The following is a 16,215-nucleotide window of genomic DNA, read 5'->3' as shown; positions in this document are numbered from 1 at the left end:
CATTACAGTTACCCATTACGTGGGTAACTAGCGCAAGTGGAAGCTGCCGCATCTGCGTTTTCCATATGCACGACTCTTTGTCTCTTTGTCTACTCTTCTACTGTACACTATGTACAGTATTTTATTTCTTGTAATATGTTTTAATAACTGTATTTTTCTTGTTTTTTTACGTTTTTTAATTTTTTAGGCGAGAAAATGCTTATTTTACCACAAAAATATTTAAAATAATAGTATATAAAAATACATTTATACCGCAAAATCCCGCGATATAGCGAAAAATCCGCGATATAATTTTACATATACTAGCGAGAAAAACCCGCGATGTACCGAAGCCGCGAAAAGTGAACCGCGATATAGCGAGGGATGACTGTATACAGACTTGGCATTTAATATGGAATTTTTTTTTTTTCTTGACGGGTTTACTTTCTTAACTCAGTATATCAATCTGGTGAGTTTATTTTCCTTTTTGGTGATTTATTTGTTAAAATAACCTGTCACTGATTGTCTGTCGCAGCAAGAAGTCAACAACAGGATTATATCACAGGTGGCGTGGCAAAATGTACGGACAGGTGCATTTGATGATTGGCTTCACAGTCGGGTATACAAGGGTTGTTGCGTTCTGTATTTAGTGGAAAACAACTGCTGCACATCTCCAAAAGTTATTGCCGCTTCCTCTGGAGATTGTCCGTCAACTCGACAATGCTGTTTGTCATGGAGTGGTGGCTTTACGAAAATACGGCATGAAACAGCGTGCTATTGCTCAGCAGTATGGCATCACTCAAGGTCAGGTGTCAAAGATCCTGAAACGAAATGCTCAGAGGGGTGTCCCTACTCCAATACCGAGGCCAGGACGTCCCCGCAGAACCACAAGGAGGGATGATCGCCAGCTGCACCGGTTAGTCCGCAATGGCCGTACCAAGTCAGCTAATCGGCTTAGGGCTGAGTGGCAGCAACTGACAAATGTGCTTGTATCCAGAAGCTAGTCAACCAACGACTGGTTCAAGCAGGCTATCGTGCCAGGCGTCCCCTGAGAAAGCCACGCCTGACCAGACAACACCGCCAGCGCCGATTGCAGTGGGCCAGAGAGCACCGTCAATGGCATTCAGGACACTGGAATCACGTGATCTTCAGTGCCGAGTCTAGATTTCTGGTCTATCGTCAAGATGGCCGCGTCCGAGTGCGCAGACAAGTGCATGAAGCCTACAACAAAGATTGTATAGTGCCAAGAGTCCAAGCTGGAAGTGGTGGGGTGACTGTTTGGGCTGCTTTTCATGCAGGGGGCAAAACTGACCTGGTTGTTCTGAATGGAAACCTGAACCAGTTCAAGTACAGGGCCATTCTGGAAGAAACATTGCTTCCATTTGCTCATGCAGCCTTTCGAGGAAACTTTGTCTTCCAAGATGACAATGCATGGCCTCATCGTGCTCGCATGATCCAACACTTTCTTGCTGACCGTGGTGTAGAGCATATGGAGTGGCCTGCCATGTCCCCGGATATGAATCCGATAGAGAACTTGTGGGCAGAATTAACGCGTCAAATCGACCACTTGGACCAGCAGCCTGCCTCTGTGCGTGAATTGCAGCAGGCTATTGTCACTGCATGGCAAGCGATTCCTGTCCAAACCTTGGCAAATCTCGTGAACAGCATGCCTCAACGTGTACGTGCTCTCCTGAATGCTCGTGGGGGTTACACGAAGTACTGAACTGTAATTTTACTGTCCGTAATCCCAGTCGTAATTTAACTTTTGTTTTTGTTAAAAAAAAAATTGGCTAATGTGCAAAATAAAGAGATACTTCTGGAAAACGTACAGAAGTTTAACACAGTACTGTCCATGAATTGAGTTTGATATCAGTTTACATCACTTTCAAGGATCAATTTATTTGTTTTGAAATGTCAAATGTGGTTTTTGTTTCTTTTAAAGGTCACATTAACAAAATCTAGAATAATTTCAACATAATTCCAATGAACTTTTGGTTCTAAGTCAACTTGAAAAGTAAGTTCACCCCCCACCAAAAAAATATTCCATATTAAATGCCAAGTCTGTATATATATGTATATATATATATATATATATATATATGTATATATATATATATATATATATATATATATATATATATACATACATATATATATATATATACATACATATATATATATATATATATATATATATATATATATATATATATATATATATATACATACATATATATATATATATATATATATATATATATATATATATATATATATATATATATATATATACACACACACACATATACACACACACTCACAATGTACTTGTAACTACTTGTAAAAGCTATTTTATTTGAAGTTATAACCTCAACGTATGAGCAATTAACTGATTTTCTTAGCTGACCGTATCATCAGCTGGGCACCGTTTTTCATCAAGGTTTTGATTATTTCAGCCCAGAACCTCTCCAAATGGCAGATCCACAACCCTGGCCGCAGGTCCACTTCAGCAGATTACTCAACATGAATGGACCCACAACCTTAAAGTTGTGTCCAGACAGTCAGTCAGTCAACACAGCAATGCAATATCCGCATTCAAACTTATTTAATTATCACTTTTATTTAAAGTATTACCACATACTAATAACCTTGATCACACATCACTTTATATGACAATATATCAGGCGATAAACACTTTAACCGATAGACATATTCATTACACAGCAACTCCATCCAACCATTAATGAGAGTGAGTTCAAGGGGAGGCGGAAAATGACACATGGGAGTGAATAAGCTGAATGAGACCCAGGAAGAAGAGGAAGGAGAAAGCAGGGATGAAACAGAAAAGGAACAAAGCAACTGACAACTAACAAACAAAAAGGTGGCGAGGGGTTAAAAGAGGGGGTGGGGGGTCACAATAACCTAAAAAAGGAGTGGTTAGGAATGGGGTAATTTTGGGTAGAAGAATCAATGAGTATGGATGGAGGATGGGATGACCTGAGGTAGAGATGAACAGCTGTCTTGAAACCCTGGAAGGAAGAATGGGAGTGAACAGATGAGGAAGTTGGTTCCACAGGCGAAAGAAAAGAAGGAACAAATGAGTGGTGAGAAATGAGGCAGCATTTTGAGAGTTTAAACAAGAAGAGCATTATTTGCAGACTTTGTACGCCCTGCAGAAACCTGGGAAGAACAGAGCCAAGAGAGGACAGAGGGTGAATGAATGAATGAATGAATATGAATGATCGTTTTAAGGCCATTTCCCCCGCTAGAGCATGGAGTTAGCCTTGCGGGCCCCATGACAATCATGGTTCCCTGTTTGAGGCAATATTTCAATGGCCGGATGCCCTTCCTGACGCCAACCCTTTAGTCGCCTCTTATGATGCAGAGCGATACGGTGTACCTATTCTAAATCAGGGTACACACCGGGATCATTCATCCCATGCAAGCTGGTACTCAATTTGCCAACCTTGGAAGGATGACAGGCTGAGTCAACCCCCTGGTGTTAATTCAGCGATCGACCAGGATTCAAACTCAGGATCCTAGGATCCCAAACCTGCACCCCAACCGCTAAGCCAACATCAGGACAAGAGGGTGCAAGACCAAAAAAGGAGGTGGTATAATACAAAGAGGCCACCAACCTGTCTGACGTGAGTGTAATAGGCATAGACACTGAGGTTCGTCACAGGAGATCCCAATGATTTGGAGGGTCTTCCTTTTCACGGCATCAAGAAGGTAAGCTGTGAGGCAGTGGCACCAGCCCAAAGAGGAGAATGGTACTCCATCAAGCTGCGAATGAAAGTCTTCCAGGTTGTCAAAAGTTCAGATTGGCCAAGGAAAGACCTTGCACGATGAAACATTCCCAGTTGGTGGCTGGCTTTTGAAGCCTTCTTGGAAATATGGTCTGCCCAATAAATATCATGGCTGATGGCCATGGCCCAAAAGTTTGACTTAACCTCTTCAAATGGTTTGTTTAGGAAGTAGATGGGAGGGTTTGCCAGATGGTCCTTTCGGATAAATAGGGTGTGTGCATGGGATTTGTCAGGGTTGAAAGATATATTCCGAGTGTTAGACCAGCTCCTGATTCCATCAAAGTCTGCAGAGGAGCAAAAAGGCTGCTGCTGCCTGTCTGAAGGGTGAAAAATTATACCGCAAAGAGTGGAATCATCAGCAAAGGGAGGGGCACGATTTTACAGCAAATCAGAAAGATCATTGCCGAAGATAAGGAACACGACTGGATCCAAGACATTATGTTGGGGGCACTCAAGCCTTGACAGGGCGAGGAGATGAGAGAATCCCATTAATAGCTACACACTCAATACGGGAGTGAAGGAAGTTTGTGATCCATGAGAGGAGGTGACCTTGGATGCCATAAGCAGAGAGAATTGGGACATCAAGGCAGGGTGCCAGATTGTGTCAAATACTCGAGATATATCGACAGAGATCTCATGACGGAGATTGAAGGCTTCCATCCATTTTTGGGAGAGCAGAAGCAGCATGTCTAGGGTTCTGATGACTCCAATGCAGTATTTGGTCTTCCACTTGAGTAGCATGACCAGATTTTAACTGAACTGATGATCTGAGATCAGGTCGTCAGAGAAGAGGAAGGATTTGATGTCAACTGCAATGATAGATTTCATGACCTTACTTATAATTGGAAGGAAGCTAATAGGCCTGTACTTTAAAGGATCCGTTTTGCACGATGTTTATGTATTGCAGCGATGTTGGCCAACTTCCTGGCACATGAAAACTTACCCAGAGAGAACTATAACGGCACTCGGTGGAGTGCATACCTCTGTCAGGCTGAACAGTTTACGTTTTGTGTCCCACCGATAGGCCGGATCGGGATCTTCACTAAAATGGAATCCATTCGTCCTTGTCAAGAGCCAAAGCTGTCCACCAAATTTCATACGAGTCCGTCCACAACTTTTTGAGATATCGTGCTCACAAACAAACAGACAGATGCAGATGGTGGAGGTAATAATCAAGTGAACAGAAAAGGAAAGATGATGAGCAAGAGCAGCAAAGCAGATTTCTTAGGACACGTGCACTGATGCGGTTTGAGCCAGTCACAGAATCGGAGTTGAGGTTTGCCAGAAGCATCTCCATATTCTCAAGTAGGAAAGACAGTAACCAGGAGCAGTTGGTTACAAGAGGGTAGGTTAGGTATAGTGAGTGAGTGAAAGGTTGGGTACACAAGATTTGTAAGCAAACACAGAATTGAGGCATTCAGCCTTTTCATAAGCAAAATCAGCTGTGGTGCCATTTGAAATGAGAGAACGGTTGGAGTGGGAGGATTCATCAGAGACAGGCTTGGCAAGGCACCACCAGGTATTTGAAGATTAAGACAGGTTTGAGAGTTCAGCCTTGATGTTGGCTAGGGAAGCAAGATGCAGATCACTTGAAGGACCAAACCTGCCCGAGCCAATGCGAGACAATCTTGGTCAGGAATATGTCACGTAATGTACGGCAAGCGCTCGTATCATTATTTAGTGTTTTTACCTTAATTTGATTCAAAATTGAACGTTTTTTGAGGAGAGGCTTCTGTCATAATTGACGGAAGCCTCTCCTCAGTGAAAGCCCGCTTGGAGTTTGCAAAAAAGCACCTAAAGGACTCTCAGACTGTGAGAAACAAGATTCTGTGGTCTGATGAAACCACGATTGAACTGTTTGGCTTCCATCTGGCCACTCTGCCATAAAGCCCAGATCGGTGGAATGTTGCAGTGATGGTTGTCCTTCTGGAAGTTTCTCCCATCTCCACACAGGATCTCTGGAGCTCAGCCAGAGTGACCATCGGGTTCTTGGTCACCTCTCTTACCAAGGCCCTTCTCCCCCCGATTGCTCAGTTTGGCCGGGTGCCCAGCTCTAGGAAGAGTCCTGGTTGTTCCAAACTTCTTCCATTTAATAGTTATGGAGGCCACTGTGCTCTTGGGAACCTTCAATGCAGCAGAGATTTTTTTGTAAGCTTCCCCAGATCTGTGCCTCGACACAATCCTGTCTCTGAGCTCTGCAGGCAGTTCCTTCGATCATGTCTTGGTTTTTGCTCTGATATGCATTGTCAGCTGTGAGACCTTATATAGACAGGTGTGTGCCTTTCCAAATCATGTCCAATCAATTGAATTTACCACAGGTGGACTCCAATCAAGGTGTAGAAACATCTCAAAGATGATCAAGAGAAATGGGAGGCACCTGAGCTAAATTTCAAGTGTCATCGCAAAGGGTCTTAATACTTATGTCAATGTGATATTTCAGTTTTTTATTTTTAATAAATTTGCAAAACTTTCTAAAATCCTGTTTTCCTTTTGTCATTATGGGATATTGAGTGAAGATTGATGAGGGAAAAAATGAATTTAAACGATTTCAGCATAAGGCTGCAACATAACAAAATGTGAAAAAAGTGAAGGGGTCTGAATACTTTCTGAATGCACTGTACATTAAAAACAGTAAACAGGTGAAACAGTAAAAAAACATTTTTTTTTAAACCCAATCGATATCTAGCATTTGAAAATTGTCATTTCTATAACTGTAAACTACGAAATAAAACGATCAATTGATACCTAGCATTTGAAAATTGTAATTTCTATAACTGTAAACTATGAAATAAAAAACCTCAATGCAAATTTATGGTAAAGACCGTAAACGTGTCTAAAAAAAAACCTCAATGAAAATTTACATTTAAAACCTTAAATGCATCCGTAAAATAAATAAATAAACCTTAATTGATATCCAGCAGCAAGTCGATAATGCTCGCCATACGTATAATCCTAAAGCTTCTATTTATTACATACATTTGAAGCACGGTTTGTTATTGCTTCCACAATGTGTAAGCATACCCCACTGGTGTATTCATATATATTGTTGTGGATTTGAGAATCATGTGTAATTGTTATAAATATCACCCTCTGTAAGTGTAATGAATTCTTGTAAATATCTCCATGTTGTGTGTAAAGGTCAAAGGTCGTCCTCTTAGTTACTCCATATACATACACGCAGGCCACCATATACCCTTTTAAATAGTTATTTCTTTATTATATGTGAGTTTAAGGCTCTGTTGCCCATTAGTTGACACTCCATTGCACCGAATTCAAATAAGATAGACTCCCCTGAAATATCCCCATGGCCTCCGAAACCTGCCAGCAAGGCGGCGTTCGTCGCTGCTGCTTTGGGGTTGTGTTCCTCGCCGCAAGACTCCATTAGCCACGAGGTAATCTCGGAGAAAAGGGGGGAGGAGCCACCTTACGGGCGTAGCCCGCACCTCGTCATCAAGGGTGGAGCCCCGAACGACCAACCACAGGCTCGGTGGGTATGGCTTGGTAAGGCGTGGCATAAAACCCGCGGCGGACGCCCCCACGGCAGAAGCGGGAGATGCGTGGACCAAGGAGAAGCGTGAAAGAGCACATGAGTGGGAGAGAGCACGAACCAAGCGTTCCATGGTGAGGTGCGACCGAAAACGCTGCTTCCACCGAGTCCCTACCGCACGGAGCCCTGACGCGCTGCTGTGAACCAACCTGCCGGTGCACGGTGTACAGCCAAATACTTGGAGCTGCCGGCTCCTCGCTTCCTGCCCGGAGTGGACCTGCTCGCTGTGCCCTGTGATTCCACCTGCTCATCCCTCCAGCCGTTCCTGCCTTCATGCCCCGTGTAAGTCTGATTGTCGTCCGTCTTCTGTGTTGTCCTGGGGTTTAAGTAAGTCTGTATAAGCTAGTGTTGCACTGTGTCTTCTGGTCCTTCCATTCTTTCTGTCTTTATTTTCGTATCCTTCCTTCTCCTTGGTTCCTTTGATTGTGTAAATATTAATAATAAATTATATTTGTATTTCCTACCTTCGTTCTTCTTCTTCATGCTCGTCCGGTCGTCTTTGTGATTTCCCAATTGAATACCTGTGGCACGATTTGGCCAACGAATGAGAATCGGGTCTAGTTCTTGTTAATGGTTCGTGCCGCAGGCTGCCATCCGCTCGGCAATTAACATCTGTCCGCGGTCGTGAACGGGGTTGCTCACCTGCCTCTCCGGAGGGAGCTTGGGCAACTTCAGGACCACGTCAGTCAGTCATAGATGAGGGGATTAATCCCCCCTCGATAAGGGGGAAAGAGGCCGACGGTGGGTTCCGTAACAATATATATAGAGACTGTATATTACTGTATCCCGTATAGATGATATGTAGGACAAGGAGACAACAGACTGTGCTTACACGATTTACAAAGACAACAAGCGTTACGCCTAGGTCCCCCGTCGGTGAAGTGATGTGAGTTGACAAAGTGGAAGACGCAAGGCGGCCATCTTGGATTTTGACGTGGCGACCCAATTTTCAATAGCATTCTTCCTTATGTGTAGATACACCCACACACCAGATTAGAAGTTAGTAGTTCGTTTATTTTTCAAGATATTTCGCTCACAAAGTTCAGACATATATATGGTGGCGGCCATCTTGGATTTTGACCTGGCGGCCCAATTTTCAATAGCGTTCTTCCTTATGCCTAGATACACCCACACACAAGATTAGAAGTTGGTACTTCGCTTATTTTTCAAGATATTCCGCTCACAAGGTTCAGACATACATGGCGTCAGACATACATGGTGGCGGCCATCTTGGATTTTGACGTGGGTTGCACCCACACACCAAATAAGAATTCGGTCCTTCGCCTAGGCCCGCACGCACGCACATACGCACGCACGCACGCACGCACACACGCACGCACGGACGGGCGGACACACGGACGGAGGGGAAAACCATAGTCCCCCTTTCGCTCTGCGGTGCGACGGGGGACAATAAACAGACAAGACACAAAGACGTGACATACAGGATACCTAGTTATCTGTGGGCTCAGGTGGGAGCGCTATTGTAATACAGTCCAACCCCAACCCGATCTCACCCATATTCTCCAAAAACAATGCTCGTCATCATGTTAAACAAGTTAGGGTTCAGACCTCCACCCTGGCAAGTTAGGGTTCATACCCTCACCCTGGCAAATTGGGGTTCATACCCCCGCCCTGGCAGGTTGGGGTTCATACGCCCACCCTGGGCCTGGCAAGTTAGGGTTCATACCCCCACCATGGCAAGTTGGGGTTCATACCCCCACCCTGGCAAGTTGGGGTTCATACCTCCACCCTGGCAAGTTGGGGTTCATACCCCCACCCTGGCAAGTTGGGGTTCATACCCCTACCCTGGCAAGTTGGGGTTCATACCCCTACCCTGGCAAGTTGGGGTTCATACCCCTACCCTGGCAAGTTGGGGTTCATACCCCTACCCTGGCAAGTTGGGGTTCATACCCCTACCCTGGCAAGTTGGGGTTCATACCCCTACCCTGGCAAGTTGGGGTTCATACTCCTACCCTGGCAAGTTGGGGTTCATACCCCTACCCTGGCAAGTTGGGGTTCATACCCCTATCCTGGCAAGTTAGGGTTCATACCCCAACCCTGGCAAGTTGGGGTTCATACCCCCACCCTGGCAAGTTAGGGTTCATACCCCCACCCTGGCAAGTTGGTTCATACCCCCGCCCTGGCAACATTTGTGGTTCATACCCCCGCCCTGGCAACAATAACAAACTCGAGGCTCATGGTGAATCTAGAAAGGAGAATAAAATATACACAAACATCCCTGCTGGTGATCATCGTTTTACCTTGATCATTCACCACCATTTGGACCTTCGACAAAGCTCAATTCGGACAAACAGAAACCACGTATTGCTTCGTTCGAGGAAATCACAAACACCTCGACCAGGTGAGATGCACCGGTGGTCCCGACGTACAAAATAAAATAATTAACGGTCAATTCGAGCACCTGTACCAGCGGTGTATCGCACCTGGTGTACCAGCGGTCTATCTCACCTGGTGTACCAGCGGTGTATCGCACCTGGTGTACCAGCGGCGTATCGCATCTGGTGTACCAGCGGCGTATCGCACCTGGTGTACCAGCGGCGTATCGCACCTGGTGTACCAGCGGCGTATCGCACCTGGTGTACCAGCGGTGTATCGCACCTGGTGTACCAGCGGCGTAACGCACCTGGTGTACCAGCGGCGTATCGCACCTGGTGTACCAGCGGTGTATCTCACCTGGTGTACCAGCGGCGTATCGCACCTGGTGTACCAGCGGCGTATCGCACCTGGTGTACCAGCGGTGTATCGCACCTGGTGTACCAGCGGCGTATCGCACCTGGTGTACCAGCGGCGTATCGCACCTGGTGTACCAGCGGCGTATCGCACCTGGTGTACCAGCGGTGTATCGCACCTGGTGTACCAGCGGTGTATCGCACCTGGTGTACCAGCGGTGTAACGCACCTGGTGTACCAGCGGTGTATCGCACCTGGTGTACCAGCGGCGTATCGCACCTGGTGTACCAGCGGCGTATCTCACCTGGTGTACCAGCGGCGTATCGCACCTGGTTTACCAGCGGCGTATCGCACCTGGTGTACCAGCGGCGTATCGCACCTGGTGTACCAGCGGCGTATCGCACCTGGTGTACCAGCGGTGTATCTCACCTAGTGTACCAGCGGTGTATCTCACCTGGTGTACCAGCGGCGTATCGCACCTGGTGTACCAGCGGTGTATCGCATCTGGTGTACCAGCGGTGTATCGCACCTGGTGTACCAGCGGTGCATCTCACCTGGTGTACCAGCGGTGTATCGCACCTGGTGTACCAGTCCGGCGGGCAAGCCGATCGACCTATGGGGCAAGACCAGATGTTTGAACAGGCAGCGCATTGTGGGTACACCCGGTGTCCCCCTTACCTGCCAGGCTGATGTAACAGTCCACCTCGACACCTTCGGCAGCGTCCAGCAGTTCGGCGGATAAAACCGACTCGGGATTCGAACCCTGGTAGCGATCGTGCACCTGGCGCTCTTCTCCGCGTCCGAGATCCGCGGCCCTGGGAACGGCCTTGAGCTGCAGCAGAGCGCGATGATACTTCCCAATGGCCTCTCGGAACTTCTTGTCCTTGTAGCATCGATTCCCCTCCGCCTCGAAGGCCGAAGCGAGGGCGACGTGCGCGGCGGCCCCGGACGACGAACCCGGGACCGGAGTCTTCGTACTGAGGTTCACGAGTCCCGAACTGGGACCGGCCAGAGCCGGCATCCCGTCCGTCATGGTCTCCAAGGTGTCCGTCCGTCCTATCGTCGTCTCGTCTCTTCGCACAAGCTTCGTTTAAATCCCCGAACGATGACAAATCCTCCTCCTCCTCCTCCTCTTTCTCCTCCTCCACAACCACCACCACCACCAAGCGATATTGACGTGAGGCGAGTGGATCTTTACCCATTCATCCATCCGTTCTTCATCGTACTTCTTCTTCTTCACTATCCGACCTGTTTCACGGAGTGATGAATATCCACCGACATTGTGTATTCATGGTTCATGTACAAGAACGAACAACAGGTCGACAAGGGATCAAGAAAACATGCCGGCAAACCGCGTCTCGACCCCACACCATCGACCGATGACAACAGGAGACTGTACTGGCGGGACAGAGGAGACGGAGGGGATGAAGGACATTTTGACCCCGAATGTTAACTTCGTAATTCGCCTCCTCTTCCTCATATCTAATTTGGAGGAACGTCTTTTCCACTTGAGCTTCGTTCCTGATCAGAGGAACCAAAATAAAACGAACAAAAGGGGAAAACACACGCGAAGCTTCGCAATACAACGAGAATACTCGTTTGAGCCATTCCACCATTCTGCAGTGGAATTGTGACCTGTGCAAGGCTGGACCAATCGGGGGAATTGTGACCTGTGCAAGGCTGGACCTCTCGGTGGAATTGTGACCTGTGCAAGGCTGGACCAATCGGGGGAATTGTGACCTGTGCAAGGCTGGACCAATCGGTGCAATTGTGACCTGTGCCAGGCTGGACCAATCGGGGGAATTGTGACCTGTGCCAGGCTGGACCAATCGGTGGAATTTTGACCCTGTGCCAGGCTGGACCAATCGGTGGAATTGTGACCTGTGCCAGGCTGGACCAATCGGGGGAATTGTGACCTGTGCAAGGCTGGACCAATCGGTGGAATTGTGACCTGTGCAAGGCTGGACCAATCGGGGGAATTGTGACCTGTGCAAGGCTGGACCAATCGGTGGAATTGTGACCTGTGCAAGGCTGGGCCAATCGGGGGAATTGTGACCTGTGCCAGGCTGGACCAATCGGTGGAATTGTGACCTGTGCAAGGCTGGACCAATCGGTGGAATTGTGACCTGTACCAGGCTGGACCAATCTGTGGAATTGTGACCTGTGCCAGGCTGGACCAATCGGTGGAATTGTGACCTGTACCAGGCTGGACCAATCGGGGGAATTGTGACCTGTGCCAGGCTGGACCAATCTGTGGAATTGTGACCTGTGCCAGGCTGGACCAATCGGTGGAATTGTGACCCTGTGCCAGGCTGGACCAATCGGTGGAATTGTGACCTGTGCAAGGCTGGACCAATCGGGGGAATTGTGTGACCTGTGCAAGGCTGGACCAATCGGGGGAATTGTGACCTGTGCAAGGCTGGACCAATCGGTGGAATTGTGACCTGTGCAAGGCTGGACCAATCGGGGGAATTGTGACCTGTGCAAGGCTGGGCCAATCGGGGGAATTGTGACCTGTGCCAGGCTGGACCAATCGGTGGAATTGTGACCTGTGCAAGGCTGGACCAATCGGTGGAATTGTGACCTGTACCAGGCTGGACCAATCTGTGGAATTGTGACCTGTGCCAGGCTGGACCAATCGGTGGAATTGTGACCTGTACCAGGCTGGACCAATCGGGGGAATTGTGACCTGTGCCAGGCTGGACCAATCTGTGGAATTGTGACCTGTGCCAGGCTGGACCAATCGGTGGAATTGTGACCCTGTGCCAGGCTGGACCAATCGGTGGAATTGTGACCTGTGCAAGGCTGGACCAATCAGTGGAATTGTGACCTGTGCTATGCGTGATCAATCGGTGGAATTGTGACCTGTGCCAGGCTGGACCAATTGGTGGAATTGTGAGCTGTGCCAGGCAGGACCAATCGATGGAATTGTGACCTGTGCCAGGCTGGACCAATCGGTGGAATTGTGACCCTGTGCCAGGCTGGACCAATCGGTGGAATTGTGACCTGTGCAAGGCTGGATCAATCGGGAGAATTGTGACCTGTGCAAGGCTGGACCAATCGGTGGAATTGTGACCTGTGCAAGGCTGGACCAATCAGGGGAATTGTGACCTGTGCTATGCGTGATCAATCGGTGGAATTGTGAGCTGTGCCAGGCTGGACCAATTGGTGGAATTGTGAGCTGTGCCAGGCAGGACCAATCGGTGGAATTGTGATCTGTGCCAGGCAGGACAAATCGGTGGAATTGTGATCTGTGCCAGGCTGGACCAATCGGTGGAATTGTGATCTGTGCCAGGCTGGACCAATCGGTGGAATTGTGACCTGTGCTAATCTGGACCAATCGGTGGAATTGTGACCTGTGCCAGGCGGGACCAACCGTGGAATTGTGACTTGTTCTATGCGTGATCAATCAGTGGAATTGTGACCTGTGCCAGGCTGGACAAATTGGTGGAATTGTGAGCTGTGGCAGGCAGGACCAATTGGTGGAATTGTGACCTGTGCAAGGCTGGACCAATCGGTGGCATTGTGACCTGTACTACGCTGGACCAATCGGTGGCATTGTGACCTGTACTACGCTGGACCAATCGGTGGAATTGTGACCTGTACCAGGCTTGACAAATCGGTGGAATTGTGACCTGTGCTAATCTGGACCAATCGGTGGAATTGTGACCTGTGCAAGGCTGGATCAATCGGGAGAATTGTGACCTGTGCAAGGCTGGACCAATCGGTGGAATTGTGACCTGTGCAAGGCTGGACCAATCAGGGGAATTGTGACCTGTGCTATGCGTGATCAATCGGTGGAATTGTGAGCTGTGCCAGGCAGGACAAATCGGTGGAATTGTGATCTGTGCCAGGCTGGACCAATCGGTGGAATTGTGACCTGTGCTAATCTGGACCAATCGGTGGAATTGTGACTTGTGCCAGGCTGGAAAAATCGGTGGAATTGTGACCTGTGCCAGGCGGGACCAATCCGTGGAATTGTGACTTGTTCTATGCGTGATCAATCAGTGGAATTGTGACCTGTGCCAGGCTGGACAAATTGGTGGAATTGTGAGCTGTGGCAGGCAGGACCAATTGGTGGAATTGTGACCTGTGCAAGGCTGGACCAATCGGTGGCATTGTGACCTGTACTATGCTGGACCAATCGGTGGCATTGCGACCTGTACTATGCTGGACCAATCGGTGGAATTGTGACCTGTACCAGGCTGGACAAATCGGTGGAATTGTGACCTGTGCCAGGCAGGACCAATCGGTGGAATTGTGACCTGTGCCAGGCTGGACCAATCGGTGGAATTGTGATCTGTACCAGGTTGGACCAATCGGTGGAATTGTGACCTGTGCCAGGCTGGACCAATCGGTGGAGTTGTGACCTGTGCCAGGCTGGACCAATCGGTGGAGTTGTGACCTGTGCCAGGCTGGACCAATCGGTGGAGTTGTGACCTGTGCCAGGCTGGACCAATCGGTGGAGTTGTGACCTGTGCCAGGCTGGACCAATCGGTGGAATTGTGATCTGTACCAGGTTGGACCAATCGGTGGAATTGTGACCTGTACCAGGTTGGACCTGTGACCTGTGCTTTTAGTGGTGGACTGGGTATTTGCTGATCCTCTGATATTCTCCGGCAACTAGTCTGGTTCAGCAACCAAATCAGCACCCTCGTCTCCGCTCGTCCACCTCCTTGTCTGGAACTCCGCTCTCAGCCACCCAATCATCCTCAGCCAGACTCCGTTGATGAACCCAGTTGCACTTACTTACCACTGACTGATCACTGCCTAGAGAGGGAAGGGTCTCGGTGGAGGTCGGGGGTCACACCCCGACTCTTCCAGGCATGGCTGCCGGGGGCAAGGTTCACGTGCCACCGTTTTTGGTCCCGTCGCAGTGCGTCCATTGGCCCAGACGTCATCCTTGCCGTTGGTCTGTCTTCCTCAAATTGCCTCCAGTGACGTTCTAACTCTGACCCGGCACGGATCTTCATACCTAACATGGGGGCAAACCTGTCTTGTTGTGCGTTTGTCGCATTTTTTTCTGACCAGATAAAAGGCAGTGATCAGTCATACAGCGCAGCTGTTGTTGGCAAGCTGAAGATGCAGGTGGAGCATTCAGTGGTTGAGTGGGGAATGTCTTGAGGTGGTAGGTTTCTGATTGAGCTGTGCTGGTTGAGTGGAGGTGGTTAATAAAATCACGATGTTGGTTGCTGATTCTTGTTGTGGATGAAGGAGGTTGTGGTATGGTGATGCAGGGATGGCTGGTGGTAGTAGTCAGTTGTGCTTGAGGTGGTTGGTTGTGGTGGTGGTGACGGTTGGAAATTGGCACGCATATGCAAGTGAGAACCTCTTCACTGATTTTCTTCCACGGTGACTCGATGGGGGTAGAGCTTTGCTTCAGGCATGAAGAAAGGAAGAAAGAGAGGAAATCCCTAGCTCATCCCACACAACGCATATGTCCCTTGAAACTCACTAGATAGAAGGGAAGACTATCTGAACATTTAATAATGAAATAACTATACTCTGGACCCTGTAAGTGGTATGCCATTGCCTTGGGGAATGATGGTTCTGAACCGTCACGATATTTACACTTTATACCTTCGCCATTTCAAAAGTTTATGGACGATTTGGATGAAACTTGTTGGACAGGTTGGGTGTGCAACAAGGCCGAATCGAATCGATTTTGGTGAAGCTCCGGATCCGGATACTAGAATTTTTTAAAATTTCTAAGTGATTCTTCACCATTGAGAGATAGGGCCAAACACGATACATAGCACCGTATCTCAAAACGTTGTGGATGGATTTATGACAAAACGAGGTGGATTAGTTGGTGAGATGACAAGAACAAGCCGATTAGATTTTGGTTCAGGTGCGGAATCAGATCTGGCCAATCAGTGGGATCTTCTTCTTCTCCTTCTCTTCCCTTTATAAGGGGTGAGGTCCAATGGCACCAATCTCCTGCCTTGCCTTGAACACGATCCACCTCCACTTCCTTTGTCCTCGGCCAATTCTCTCCATCCTCGAACCACCCCACCTTACTGATATCCATCTTCACACAATCCTCCCAATTCGACCGTGGTCTACTTCTTTTCCTCCTACCTTGTTCCCCCTCAACCTATCCACTCTCTCTCTCTTTGCCATTCTCTCTTCCCCCATCCGTGCCAAATGTCCAGCCCATCTCAGCTGGTATTTCACCAATCTCCCCATC

At 48.2% G+C, this 16,215-nt stretch overlaps 1 protein-coding gene across 1 annotated transcript in view; it reads right to left on the bottom strand.

The window, feature by feature from the left end:
* LOC137436617 (tetratricopeptide repeat protein 9A) overlaps window positions 1–11,425 on the bottom strand; it is a 41,734-nt gene extending 30,309 nt beyond the window's left edge. Inside the window, exon 1 of the mRNA XM_068130570.2 lies at window positions 10,704–11,425. Within this exon, the coding sequence (XP_067986671.1) occupies window positions 10,704–11,058 (355 nt within the window). The 5' untranslated portion in view covers window positions 11,059–11,425. The remainder of the gene's footprint in view (window positions 1–10,703) is intronic.
* Between the last annotated feature and the right edge of the window lie 4,790 nt (window positions 11,426–16,215).

Source organism: Myxine glutinosa, chromosome 11 (assembly GCF_964187855.1).
Source record: "Myxine glutinosa chromosome 11, kmMyxGlut1.1, whole genome shotgun sequence".
NCBI classification, from domain to species: Eukaryota; Metazoa; Chordata; class Myxini; order Myxiniformes; family Myxinidae; genus Myxine; species Myxine glutinosa.
This window is presented reverse-complemented; position numbering and strand designations above follow the sequence as displayed.